Source organism: Camelina sativa, chromosome 10 (genome assembly GCF_000633955.1).
Source record: "Camelina sativa cultivar DH55 chromosome 10, Cs, whole genome shotgun sequence".
Classification (NCBI taxonomy): Eukaryota; Viridiplantae; Streptophyta; class Magnoliopsida; order Brassicales; family Brassicaceae; genus Camelina; species Camelina sativa.
Window position 1 is genome coordinate 15,186,027 of NC_025694.1, and position 13,526 is coordinate 15,199,552.

General features: G+C 36.9%; 3 protein-coding genes and 1 long non-coding RNA gene across 6 annotated transcripts in view; 3 read left to right on the top strand and 1 right to left on the bottom strand.

The window, feature by feature from the left end:
• On the top strand, window positions 230–2,243 carry LOC104719011. Its single transcript, XR_756488.2, has 3 exons — window positions 230–316; window positions 446–509; window positions 1,831–2,243. It is a non-coding gene; the product is annotated as an uncharacterized LOC104719011 (long non-coding RNA).
• On the top strand, window positions 4,041–7,873 carry LOC104719012 (casein kinase 1-like protein 11). 2 transcript variants are annotated; one of them, XM_010436842.1, is made up of 14 exons: window positions 4,041–4,497; window positions 4,607–4,647; window positions 4,870–4,939; window positions 5,025–5,173; window positions 5,274–5,369; window positions 5,499–5,569; window positions 5,865–5,926; window positions 6,009–6,072; window positions 6,159–6,243; window positions 6,328–6,454; window positions 6,582–6,655; window positions 6,752–6,815; window positions 7,051–7,187; window positions 7,337–7,873. In XM_010436842.1, the coding sequence occupies exons 1-14, from the start codon at window positions 4,404–4,406 to the stop codon at window positions 7,586–7,588; spliced, it is 1,386 nt and encodes a 461-aa protein (XP_010435144.1). In that variant the 5' UTR covers window positions 4,041–4,403; the 3' UTR covers window positions 7,589–7,873. The 2 variants fall into 2 exon arrangements, with proteins under 2 accessions (XP_010435144.1, XP_010435146.1); XM_010436844.2 differs by having other exon boundaries at window positions 7,054–7,187.
• On the bottom strand, window positions 7,999–11,416 carry LOC104719013 (kinesin-like protein KIN-10A). Its single transcript, XM_010436845.1, has 6 exons — window positions 10,671–11,416; window positions 10,385–10,540; window positions 10,184–10,291; window positions 9,970–10,080; window positions 8,526–9,866; window positions 7,999–8,439 (listed from the first exon to the last, which is right to left on the bottom strand). The coding sequence occupies exons 1-6, from the start codon at window positions 11,277–11,279 to the stop codon at window positions 8,149–8,151; spliced, it is 2,616 nt and encodes an 871-aa protein (XP_010435147.1). The 5' UTR covers window positions 11,280–11,416; the 3' UTR covers window positions 7,999–8,148.
• Window positions 11,689–13,526, top strand: part of LOC104719016 (60S ribosomal protein L36a) — a 4,043-nt gene continuing 2,205 nt past the window's right edge. Inside the window, exons 1-4 of one of the 2 annotated variants that reach the window (XM_010436847.2) lie at window positions 11,689–11,779; window positions 12,354–12,533; window positions 12,723–12,797; window positions 12,883–13,147. In XM_010436847.2, coding sequence (XP_010435149.1) covers window positions 11,777–11,779; window positions 12,354–12,533; window positions 12,723–12,797; window positions 12,883–12,942 — 318 coding nt within the window. In that variant the 5' untranslated portion in view covers window positions 11,689–11,776 and the 3' untranslated portion in view covers window positions 12,943–13,147. Of the gene's footprint in view, window positions 11,780–12,353; window positions 12,534–12,722; window positions 12,798–12,882; window positions 13,148–13,526 lie in introns of those variants that run through there. The other variant, XM_019230583.1, reaches the window with a different exon arrangement.

The following is a 13,526-nucleotide window of genomic DNA, read 5'->3' on the forward strand; positions in this document are numbered from 1 at the left end:
CAAAGAAAAACATCAACTAAGTATATGGCCAAAACATACAAGTAAATAAATATGCATCATGTATTTGGTCGTTAGTTCACTGATCGATCGATTAATTAAGATTTTGCATGTTAACTATGGGGCTTAATTAGATACGTCGTAGACTACTAAACCCAGTTAGCTATGATTAGTGTTTAAAGCTTGGCATAAATGAACATAAAAGATTCGAAAGGGGCAATAACGTCATTTAGTCACCACGAACAAATTTCCTTTTCATATACTGATTTGTTTTTATCAGTCGGTCTCTGGGTCAAACTTCGTCCTCCTGCATCCGCAGGTGAAGTCTCTCTCTCTCTCCCTCCCTCTCTTTATCTTTCTCTTTTTTTTTTTTCTTCGATCGAACCAGTATATTTACGCAATGATGTACTTTTAGTAACTCTTCTTATTTTTCTGTTGTTTTGCTTAGGAAGGTTTTCCTTCTGGGGGTGTAATCGCTGCTTTTCGTCTTCTCCGTTCAATCGTACGTCACTGTGAGTTCTTTCTTCTCTTTGCTCTCGTTTTCCCAGTTTCTTTGCCTCCCTAGGTTGTAATATCTTCCTCGTTTCTCTCGCTACTCTAAAGTGTTTCAAAGAAAAACTTTTATGGGTTCTTTCTTCTTTTCCTGCACAAGTTTTTCTGGGTTTTGATTTTTTTTTTTTAATGTCACATGTTCATGAACTCATGAGTGTCTTTCTCCTTCTCACCACTTTAATGCTTTCTGAGTTCTACAGAACCATAAAATGCAGATCTAAAGCTTTTGTGGGTCTTTTGTTTTCTTTGTAAAGTTGTTAACTTTTTATGGATGTTTTGATGATTCTTAGCTTAGACACTTTCAGTTCTATAGGGTTCTTGGACGTTGTAGGTTGCTAGAAAAAAAATGTGGGGAAAGGTCTGATTGCTTAACCGTAAAATGCAAATTCAGAGCTTTTGTGAGTCTTTTCGTTTCTTGTAAAGTTGCCAACTTTTGATGGATTTTTTTGATGATGTTACATTCATGCCTTCGAAATGGTTGTTTAAATGCCAGAGAGAAGAAAGTTTCTGTGTAAAGCTCTGATTGCTTAACCGTAAAATGCAAATTCAGAGCTTTTGTGAGTCTTTTCGCTTCTTGTAAAGTTGCCAACTTTTGATGGATTTTTTTGATGATTCTCCCTTGATGTTACATTCATGCCTTCGAAATGTTTGTTTAAATGCCAGAGAGAAGAAAGTTTCTGTGAAAAGCTCATATTATTTAACTTTCAGATTGATTTCAGTGTAATCTTTGTATACATGCATGTATTGGATATGTTTCCTGTTTTGGAGTGTTGTAGGTTGCTGGTGCATGGTCTGAGTTCGTTAAAATGCAGCATTCAAAGCTTTTATGGGTCTTTTGTAAAGTTGTTTGCTTTTGATGAAAACTTCTCATGATTCTTCTCCCTTGCTTACTTACATGCCTGCGCTCTGCTTGTTTAAATGCATGATTCTGAGTTTCTGTTTTGAGTACTGTAGATAGATGGAATTGGTAAGTTTCTGGTGCATGTACAGACTGTGGGGAAAGGCCTGAGTACTTAATCGTAAAAATGCAAATTCAAAGTCTTTTCCTTTCTTGCAAAGTTGTCGAATTTTTGATGATTCTTCCTTGGTTTTACTTACATGCCTTGGCACTGTTTGTTTAAATGCCTGAGAGGAGAAATTTTCAGTGAAAAGCTCATGTTTTTACTTTTCCAGATTGAGTTTAGTGTTACCTTTGTATATATGTATCGATCATGTTTCTGTTTTGGAGTATTGTAGGTTGCTCGTGCCTGGTCTGAGTACTATTTAATCGTTAAACTGCAGATTTAAAGCTTTTATGGGTCCTTTTTTTGTTGTTGAAAAGTTGTTAGCTTTTGGTTAAAACTTCTGATGATTCTCCCTCGAGACACCGTGCTCCGGCTAATATACTGTTGATATCGGGCGATGGAGGTTTCGCATTCACGATTCAGCTCCTTACTCAAAGAGGCTACAACTGTATGCTCTCCTACATCAGTGCCTCAGCTTCAAATCTGCTTGTCGGACTTGGGAGCATGCACTCGGAATGGAGGACTCTCCTTCGCATGTGATGGATGATGGTGAGCTCAGGTTGATCGGAAAAATAAGAGTCTCTGGTTTAGAATATCTCAGCCGGTTTAATAATTGATAATGTGATTTCGTATTCAACATTACGTAAGGCTACTTTACCCATTTGGGGGAATAACTCTGAAGAGATTATTATTCATCTTGATCTCTCCTAGTTTGGGTATTTTCATTTTATAGTCACACCGTTTTCAGTTTGGGGAAATAAATCTAAGAAATCTAACCAAAACCACCTGATCTGAACCAATCAAACATGATTAAGGCTGCACCAGAAACAACTAAACCCCGAAATATGATGGAACCTTGCTTGCGTGATTGTATCCACGACTGTGAACAATTTTTGAGTTGATGAGTTTGAAGCAAGGTAATGATTTTTTTGAAACGTATGTGGCTAAATTTGAAAGAGCTTTAATTAGGTTGACTACAAGAGTTCAAACACCATCTTACTGCCCCCACCAGTTAAAACCTGATCAATCTTCAAACTAAACTTCATCAGGAAACCAAATGAAGAGATGCAGGAGAAAATTACCATATAAGATTTTGACAGCCACATGCACAGTTTTGATATATCTATCGAAACAACAACACAAACAACATACCTTTTTTTAGATTTTCAAATATACAATGGTCAGTGTCTTGTTTCCTTAGAGAGTTAGAGGTACTCCTAGATTTACCTGAAGAACACATGAAAGACTCGACAGTATTTGGTGCGGGTGAGCTTTATTTCTAAGGCCATATAAAAACAAAGTATTCCATGTATCGACGTTACCAAAAACGTTCGGGAGGCACAAGTAAATGTGCATGCTTAGGTTTCTTAATTTAAAATTAAATTGTTCAAACTTTTTATTTAATCAGATCCTTCACACTTCCAAACATCTTACTACATGATGTGCAAGCTAGAGATCATAAAATAAACCAAATGATTTGTGCTAGAATGACCAATGTGGCAATGTAGAAGTTGTTTTTAATATGGAAAATAATTTGAGTATCCATATATATATTTTTGATCTCGCTGTTGTAGATCATTAATTGATGGTACTGTATACTTAGTACAGTAAAACCTCTATAAATTAATACTCTATAAATTAATAATCACTATAAATTAATAAATTTTGCTGGTCCCAAGTCGGGCCAGTGTAAAAATTAACAATATTCGATAAGATAATAAGATAATAATTTTTTTGAAATCTCAATGTAAAATATGGTCCCAATAATATCATAAATTAATAATCATGTAAATTTATATATATATATATATATACTGATATAATAGTGTATGTTTCTCCTAAAACTCATTTCTATAGAACATTTGTAATGTTGTATTTTCAAACTATAATGATATCTCTAAAATATTTTATAACATGTCATACAAATAATTAAATTTTAAAGTTTTAATTTTTAGATATGCATCATTTACAATTTGATAATTAGACAGATTATTAAAATATGAGAATTAATATTATTATTATTCATAAATTTGAATTTATGTATGTCATGTGTATAAGTCAATTTGTTTATAGTATTTGTAATTTATTGTCAATAATGCTTTATAAATATTACAAGTTCAATTCCTAAACCATAAAATTTATAACATCCGAAAGTTTAATCTTATTTTGCTATAATTGTTCCAATTCATAATTTAAAAAAAATAAACAATTAAAAATATATCTATAAATTAATATTACTATAAATTAATAAAATATCTTGATCTCCAACATTAGAGGTTTTACTGTACGAATTAAAATATTTGTCGTTAGAGAACAGAAAGAAATAAAATGTTAAACCGTGCACGAAAACAAACACCTAATTTGTTCTTTTAAGTATATATATACAACAAATCAAGATAATAAATAAGATCCGATTTACGTTCAAGTTTGTCACTCTTTCTTCTCTTATCATAAATCTCACATAACAACAACAATAATAAACAAACACATAGAGAGGATTAAGAGGGATACAATTTTTTTGCCATATTCTTCTTTTATTATTCTTTGTTTCTCTTTTTCTTCCACAAATCTCCGCAAAATCTTCCCTCAAACTCAGATCCGATTCTTCCTTCTTCCTTCTTCTAAATAGATTCTTCTTTCTTTCTTTCTTTCTTTCTCGCAGTTAAAAAGAAAACACTTTTCTTGCGAAAGTCCTCAACTTTCATATCAGCTTCAATCAATCAATCAATCAATCCACTTGTGTTGTTTGTTAACTTGCTGATTTAGCTACTTGGGTTTGTTTTTTGATTCGAACCCGTCTTTAACTGTATATGGCGATTGGGTTTTACTGGTGAATTCAAAAAGAGAGAGATGGATCGGAATCAAAAGATGGATCATGTTACCGGCGGGAAGTTTAAGTTGGGTAGGAAGCTTGGAAGTGGATCCTTCGGGGAACTTTATTTAGGTACCAATCTTTTGGCATGTTGAGAGTGTTCTTGCATTTGGGTTTTGTTTAGTTGTATCTAAAGTGTGATTTTTTAATCTTTCTCTTTGATGTGTGTGTCATCATCTAGGGATCAATATCCAAACAGGAGAAGAAGTCGCTGTTAAGCTGGTAACAACTACGTATTTGTTTTCTTAGTTCTTCATTCAAATTTTGGATCCTACTGACTCTTGCAGTCTTTATATGTTTCTATGATTGTATCTGACAGTTTTTGTAAATAGTTTTGAGTAAGACTAGTTTTGACTTGAAATCATACTGTACCTCAACGTTCATGTTTCACTCTTTCTCTGTTTATCAAGCTCCATTTCTAAAAACGGTTCTCTTTGACAATAGGAACCTGTGAAGACGAGGCATCCTCAATTGCAGTATGAATCGAAAATATATATGTTTCTTCAAGGAGGAAGTGAGTTGTGTTTCTTGGTTAGTTTATATGAAGTTTTTAGTTCCAAACTCTGATGGTTTAACATGTTATCTTTATTTTCAAATAGCGGGTGTTCCCCATCTCAAATGGTTTGGAGTTGAGGGTGAATACAGTTGTATGGTTATCGACCTTCTTGGGCCTAGCTTGGAGGACTTGTTCAATTACTGCAAGCGAATATTTTCATTAAAATGTGTTCTAATGCTCGCAGATCAATTGGTAAGTGCTGAGTAATGGGTGTGCCCTTTATGTTATGATGTTAGATTGGTCTTTGGGAACGCTGCTCATCTCTTCATTTGAATATGTTGTACCAATGCAGTTATGTAGAGTTGAGTACATGCATTCACGGGGTTTTCTTCACCGCGACATTAAACCAGACAACTTTTTGATGGGTCTTGGGCGAAAAGCAAACCAGGTAATCCTACTGTTTCAGCATGAGTTGGTGTATGTCTTGAAGGTGTCTTTGGAATAAATCTTCGTGTGATTCTTAGGATAGGACTAGTACTAAAGCCTTCTGGTTTACTGAATTAATTTTCAACCTCAGGTGTATATCATTGATTTTGGCCTTGCTAAAAAATACAAGGATCTTCAGACACAAAAGCATATACCATACAGGTGAGATCTGCAAATTCTTACCCTTCCTTTGCGGATATCAATGCTTACTGAATCTTTTTGTCTAGGAACCTGTTGTAGTATTTATTTTAGTTGATCTTTCATGCCTATCCTATTACTGAAACACAAATTTTATGCTGCACGAGTGTTTTCTTATAGCTCTCTCCCAGACCTTTGTGTTGGTACGAGAATAGAAAATATTCTCTTCTCCTTACTGAGTTCAAGACCTGTGTTCGATACTTTACTTTGTGCACTCCTGTACCAGCTTGCTTTGTTAGAATTCCTTGTAATTTTGCAGGGAAAACAAGAATCTTACAGGAACTGCTCGGTATGCAAGTGTGAACACACACCTTGGGATTGGTAAGAGCTGCTTTCATCTCATACATCCGCGGATTTCTTGTCAGAAGCATTTAAAAACTCTTGGCTTCACACTTGGTTACAGAGCAAAGTAGAAGAGATGATCTGGAGTCACTTGGTTATGTGTTGATGTATTTTCTACGAGGAAGGTAGTGGAATTTCTTTGTTGCATACAGCTTATAACTTCTTAAAGAAAATGAAATTCTTGGACTTGAGTTCATTTCTCCTGTCCCAGTCTTCCGTGGCAAGGTTTAAAAGCTGGTACAAAGAAGCAGAAGTATGACAAGATTAGTGAAAAGAAGATGCTTACTTCTGTAGAGGTACATCATTGTTAAGGTTTTGTAGGCAGATAATGTTTTAAGATGTTCAGTAGTACTGACATAGCATGGTTTTACTTATTGGAGACACTTTGCAAGTCGTATCCATCAGAGTTCACCTCGTATTTCCATTACTGTCGATCATTGAGATTTGAGGACAAACCAGATTATTCATATCTGAGAAGACTTTTCAGGGACCTTTTCATTCGTGAAGGTTAAAAATTCTTACTCTCTTTGTTTTTTTAATCCCGATCGATTATTAGATTGTTTATGGTCTATGCAGTTTTGTGGGACTTACGAAGTATCATCCCTTGCTTTCTTTGATGGAATGAACTATGCAGGTTACCAGCTCGATTACGTGTTCGATTGGACAATTTCAAAATATCCTCAGTCTGGCTCTAGTTCGAGACCAAGGGTTAGTCCTATTCTTGATTTACTTGTGAGAGCCACAATTAAATAATCCAAAATCTTATCCTGCTATTGTTATCTATGTGTCTATCATTCATAACAGCCATCTCCAAGACCAGCATTGGACCCTCCAGGACCACCTGCAGAAAGAGCTGAAAAGCCTACAGGTACACTGATGTTCTCTGCCTCTTATGACTAAATTTCTCCGACTAATACAAAGATAAATATCAAAAATGTCTTTTAGCTTGTATATTTTTGAGACTTGAGTGATGATAATTTTGGGTGCTGATAAACGTGCACTATTTCACCTGAACCTTCAGATATCAAATTGTGTCCAGAGACTTAACAAAAATTCTCAAATAGTGAAAGATCCCAAACAACTCATTTTCTTGTTCTGTGTAGTAGGACAGGACCTGCGAGGAAGATTTACAGGCGCACTTGAGGCATTCACCAGACGAAATGTTTCAAGCCAAGGCGCTCATGGTGACCGCTCTAGACACAGATCTTCTGATGATATACCCGCTTCTGCCAAGGAAGTGGTTAGTTTTTGGTGTTAATTCTCTTGTTGGCCAATCCTGTAGATCTATCATGAAAATTTCTGTACTTGATGATTCAAAGATATCCTCAGGTTAAGTAGGAATTTTCTAAAGAATATGAGTTGGTCTTGATTTGTTGGCTTCACTTGCAGCACGAGTCTCGGAATGGAAGTACCTCAAAGAGAGGTGTGATCTCAAGCAGCAGACCTGGCTCATCAGCGGAGCCAAGCGAGAACCACTCAAGCCGACTATTTTCAAGTGGATCACGCCATGCCACAACCCAACGGGTTCAACAGAGCTATGAATCCAAGCAAACATCTGCAGCTGCAAGGCCTGGGCATGAGGATGCCATTAGAAGCTTCGAGCTCCTCACCATTGGCGGCTCTGGGAAAAAGAGGAAATGAAGATAAGGAATGAGAAGTTTGATGAGAGTGAAAAGACAACATTCCATGCTGATGGCTCTGTCCTCTGATAATAGGAAAGACATGTCCACGCATTGTTTTAACATTTGGAACAAGATGAGAGAAAGAAAGAGAGTTAATACATTCTCCCAATCTCTCATTCTCTGTTTTAGAAGAATCTGTTAATAAAGCATTAAAGTGTAACTTGTCATGTGTACTTCACTTTTTTCCTCCTCTGTTTTCTAAAACTTCGATATAGAATGAAAATGTGAAAACCTATCTCGTCTTCTCCAACCTTGTGGCGTTCATAATATATTTAAATATACAAAACCAACGTTATTTACTAGTGATATTGGTCAAATGAAGTTCTCAGACTTTGATGAAGATTCCTGTTGACAAATCTTGGACAAAAATAAGAAAATATATTTTGTCTGCATCTGCTGAAACATCGTAGAACATACATTTTGGTTACATAAAGAGTATTTCTTTCTCAACACCGAGAAATAGGCGTAGGTTACATCTTTCAAAAGCTACCATTAAACACAGAAAACAAGACATAGCGACTAATGTCTTCTAGTAGTGATGAACGGAGTGGAGCTGAGATGAGCTGCGAGATTGGGTGATGAAAATTCATCAACTTGGTGGCTGGGTGTCACTCTTGAGATGGGCGTAGTAAATTGCATCTTGTTTTCTATGGGAGTTAGTGGAAGGGGACTTGCCGGTGTAAGACTTTGTAGCTGTGAGCTCTTTCCCGGTCTCAAAGTAGCGAGGTAAGCATGTCCGTTGCAGAAAGGAAGGCTCGCCGCTTGAACTGTTGATTCTTTCTCCTTTGCCACTTGAGCTCCACATGGTTCCTTCAAACATTGAAATGAAACTGCATTTAGGATCAGAGCATAACAAAGAGATCAATGAAAAGCTTTTTGTGCTTATTAGTTATTACCCCGAGCATAAGAAAGGTAAAAGCCTGGTTATCAGATCCAAGGTAGATCTCAATAAGCTTCCTCAAGTCAGCTAGTGTTGCATCCTTTGTAACTCTGAGGGTTGTTATGAGCTTTCGAAGGTTATCAGCAGTTGTTTCCCATTTAACATATATATCTATCTGACCGTCTTTCCTTTCATCGACTGAGATATTGTTTTCCTTTGCTTCTTCCACTGCTAGTGCTTCAGCCTTATTCGTTGTAGGAAACAACTGATTGTCTTTCTTATCAAGTGGTGCATCATTATTGGCTTGATCCTCCTCATGTCCACCGTGTTGTGACAGCTCTCGCTGATTGCCACAAAGGGTGAAAATGTTTTGAATTCTCAACCTTCTTGACGAGGCTGATTCTTTGTCATCTGCACTGTTGAAGCAGTTCTCTTTACCCACACCTTCAGAGTTTAAACTAAGCATTGGTGTTGTTATTAAGCAGATGCTTTTATCCTCAACTATCACTTTTTCTTCCTCTTCTTCAACCTCTTCTTCTTCAAAGACAGTGCTCAAGCATACCCGGTCAGGGAACATCTGCGTTACCATATTCTCTGCAGGTTTTGGTTGCAAAATGTTAGTGAAATTGCTGCTAATTGTGTTGCTGGATTGGTGTGAAACCCCCCAGAGTTGCTCGACTGGTTCTGGTTCACCCATGTCAAGGTCCATTGACTTCACCATACCAGGATCATCATCAGAGTAAAGACTCCTGAATCTTTTAGCAAACCCGCTAGTTTCATCAACACTTCCTCCATCCCTCGAGCGCCGAAACTCAACCTCTATTTCCTCCAACCGTCTCCTCATCATCTCCAATTCCTCTTGTTGCTGCACAATCCTTTCCTCCATTCTCCTTCTCTCCATCTCAACAAATTCCTCAGCCATTCTTCGGCATTCCTCGAGTTTCTTCTCTAATTCCGATTTCACAAGTTGGGTTCTTTCGTTTACTTTTTCATTTATCTCCTCTTCATTGGTAGCACTTGCTTCCTTTCGTGTTAGTAGGGATCGTAAAGCAGCAATTTCCTCTTCCTTCTCCTTCAGCTGCTTTTGTGCATCATTCCTTTCTTTTTCTTGTTGCTTCTTCTCAGACTGGAGTTTCAGAATAAACTCATCCATTGCAGCTATTCTTGATCCCAAAATAACCGCAGAAGCAGACTCATCACCCCCATTCTTGTCTTTGTTTGGAGTATGAGACCCACGAACTATGCACTTTGCTTTTGCTCCATACTCTAGAGTACAGAGAGTCTTGTGCATTTCCTTTGGATCAGGGCTAGCACACAGGATCATTAGAATCTTTGACTTGTCATCTTCAAAAGAGTCCTGCATCCAGAAAAAAAATAGATGAACACTAAATATATCTTCAAGTTAACTGAGCTGCCACAGACATCTTCCAGAGGAGTAAACAATAGAACACAGTATTCACCTGGAGGAGCATGGTCAGCTTGCTGTCTCTAAAGGGTACGTGAGAGTCTCCATTTGCAATAGATTCCACAACACGCTTCAGAGCAATATTTCCCTGATTGATCTTAGCTGTCTGTTGTACAGAGAGAGAGAGATATAGGTCAGTTGATATCCAAAACTAAACTACTTTGGTAGAATCAAATGGTTCGAGAGAGGCTACAAAAGCAAAACATTACTTGCATCTTAGCTTCAAATCCGGTCTGCCCAGCTTGGTCTATATTTTCTGAACCAGCCATGTCAACAAGCATCAATCTTCCCCCAACAGTGGGCACATCAAGTATAATCTACAGAAACAATAAAACTTGTAAGCTGAAACAGACATGAGTTGTATAGATATATATATATATGATGATTCAATCAAGAAGAATCGTTCTTACAATGCAGTGACTCCGGGAACTTCGTTCGTTGCAAAGAGTACTTTTGACAATCCTCCGTTTCTCCACTTTCACAATTTCTTTAGAAATCTTTCCAGCCTCTGTCCCTGATATGAAGGTTGCGTTTTTCGCCTTTTTCCCCATTACTTCAAGCCTAACCTGTAAACAAACACACAACAAATTACAAAACCTTTAGATATTGATCAAAATGAAAACTACTCCTAAATCAACCCAATTCCAAGTCAGAAACTACAAATTCCAGAGATGCTAATGAACAAAAGAAACTTACTTTGGTGCTTCCTCCTTTAGGCCAACCAATACCTAAATTGTTACTACTGTTAGTGGAAAGAAGATCATAAATCTCTTCATTATAAACCTCCAAGACAGTGACTTGAACAAAAGCAACACCATCTTGATCAGAATCACCCAAAATATCCCTCAAAGATCGATACACAATCCCAGGCTGCTTCCCACAACCAAACATCGTATGACTCTTCCCCGCACCAGTTGGTCCATACATCATAATTGTGCATTTATTCCCAACCTTGACACCTTTGATCCTCTCTTCAATAAACTTCTTGTAAAAATCTTCGATCCCTTCTTCCTCCGAGAAAGAAACACCATCGAGTGTGAAATCTCTGTACCCAACATCAGCTCTGACTCGTACCGTTTGGTTATCTGGGCTAACCTGCAAGATCGAAGCTGATCTCTCTTTCCGATCTGGGTAATCACGGATCCGTCCGATTACTTCGACTGGATGCTCCGGTGGAGTTGGGTCTTTGGATCCATCTGGGTTTGTGGGTTTTGAGTGGAAATTGAGACGTTGTTTGGTTTGTGGAGTTCTGATTACAGTGTATGGGGTTTGATTCGATCTTGCAGATGACGGCGTCGGTGCCATTGTTAAAGAAATTTTCAAGATTTAGAAAGAGCGAAATTGGAATTGGGGATTTTGAGATTCAGAGAGCGTTAGAGTAGAGAGAGAGAGAAAGAGAGTGAAATTGAAAAGGGAATTTAGGGTTTTGTGATTCACGAGGTTTGAATTTTGAACAAAGAAAGAAAGAAACAAACATAACCGTTGTGTGTATGTATATATATATCTAAACGGCTAGTTTTGGTCTCACGGGGCCAGTGTGATTTGATTGATGTAAAAATAATAATATTTTCGGCAAAGTAAAATATAGTATTTATTCTCTTTCTGAAAAAGGTAAAGTGGGATTTTGATATGGGCCTGATTGTTTATTACGTGAGTGGGCTTTATTAATTTTTGAAGGCCCAAAGTTTGTAGGATTAGGGTTTTCACTCAAAGTCTCTCTTATAAACTCGCTCCTTTGAGATAATTTGTGGTTTTGGAGCAGTGGGGAAAACGACGGCACCGAGCTTCACCGAAGAGCGAAAATGGTGACTCTCTTCTCTCTCTCTCTTTCTTTAGATTTCTCTTAGGTTATGCTGAGACTTAGTATTTCCGTAGAGTTTGTATTTGGTTGCTAATGTATGCTTTTGAACAATCGAAAATACTTGTTTTTAGATCTGTTTTGTGTTTGTTTTTGCATCTGAAATCGAGTATTATTGGAGTCTAGAATGCTCAGTCTTTGAATCGGTTGTGTTGTTTTCTTAGAGGATTTGATTCACTTCGTCTCTGTGAAGAGCAGAGCATCAGAAATGATGTAACGTCGTGCATTTATTATGCAATTCAGTTCTGATTTTTAGGGGAATTTGGAAATTTGTATGTTCATTTGAAGGATTTGTAATTTTAGGATTCACAAACTGTTTATTGACTAGTTGAGTAGTCAGTTCGTATTGTAGCAATCAGTTCTGAATGATTTAGGAGAATGGGGAAGTTATGTTAATACATTGATGTGTGTAAACTTAAGGGGGATTTCTGTTTTATGATGGTACTCAGTTCTGTATGTTGTTGTTGAAACCATTTCTTGTGGTAGTTTAACTCAAAAGGGTTTGTTTTTTTGTGTCTTAGGTGAACATTCCTAAAACTAAGAACACCTACTGCAAGAACAAGGAATGCAAGAAGCATACCTTGCACAAGGTGACGCAGTATAAGAAGGGTAAAGACAGTCTTGCTGCCCAGGGAAAGCGTCGTTATGACCGCAAGCAATCTGGTTATGGAGGTCAGACCAAGCCCGTCTTCCACAAGAAGGTAACACTAAAGCAACAGTAATGCTCTGAGTCAGTTTTGATTTGCCTTATCGTGATCCTAATTACATTCTGAGAACCAATGTAGGAGCTTTGATTCGACTGTGAAATATGTTTCAGTTAATCATGTGAAATTATTGTAGGAATGATCTGTTACTTTTGCCTGCTAATCATTTGTATTTCTTTGGAACAGGCGAAGACAACCAAGAAGATTGTCCTGAGGCTTCAGTGCCAAAGTTGCAAGCATTTCTCCCAACGCCCTATTAAGGTAATGTCCGAGACATTCTTTATCTTTGTTTAACGCTTACAGTCTCATCAGTTCTATTGCTTACATCTGTGTGTGGGTTTTGCAGAGGTGCAAGCACTTTGAGATCGGTGGAGACAAGAAGGGAAAGGGAACATCTCTCTTTTAAGTTGTTTCATCTATCTTCTTTTTTCTTTTGTTTGGTACCTGTCTTGCTTCTTTTCGATACTCAGATACACTTTGAATCTACCAGAAATGGTTGTGGTGTTTAATTTTATAGGACAGTATCGTATGGTTATCTTTAATCTTTTAATTTTGTGAACCAATCTTTCTTCATTATGTTTCAGTTGAATTCTCTAGAACGTATAACAACATTATCTAAGCTTTTAAAAGTTATTACTCTCCAAGATTGCTAATCAAATGACCATAAATAATTCTTGTGTGGTAATAATATATTAATCCTATATTAGATCTAGGTACTAGGTATATAAGCTGAGAACGAGTGCAAGATATACGATATAAGCACCGGCTGTAGTGTTTTTTTTTTGTTTTTTTCTTGCTTCATATTTTACATATAGATTTTCCTTCTTACTAGTTTGTGTTTTGTCTATGTGATCAGCACACTAATTGACCTACTCTCCCATGCTATTGGTTCTGTGAACTGTGTTTAAGTTTTATGATCATGTGGAAACGTTAAAGTTTTATGATAGTGGTGTGTGTATGAACATCAACATAATCATTAGCATTGGCTTT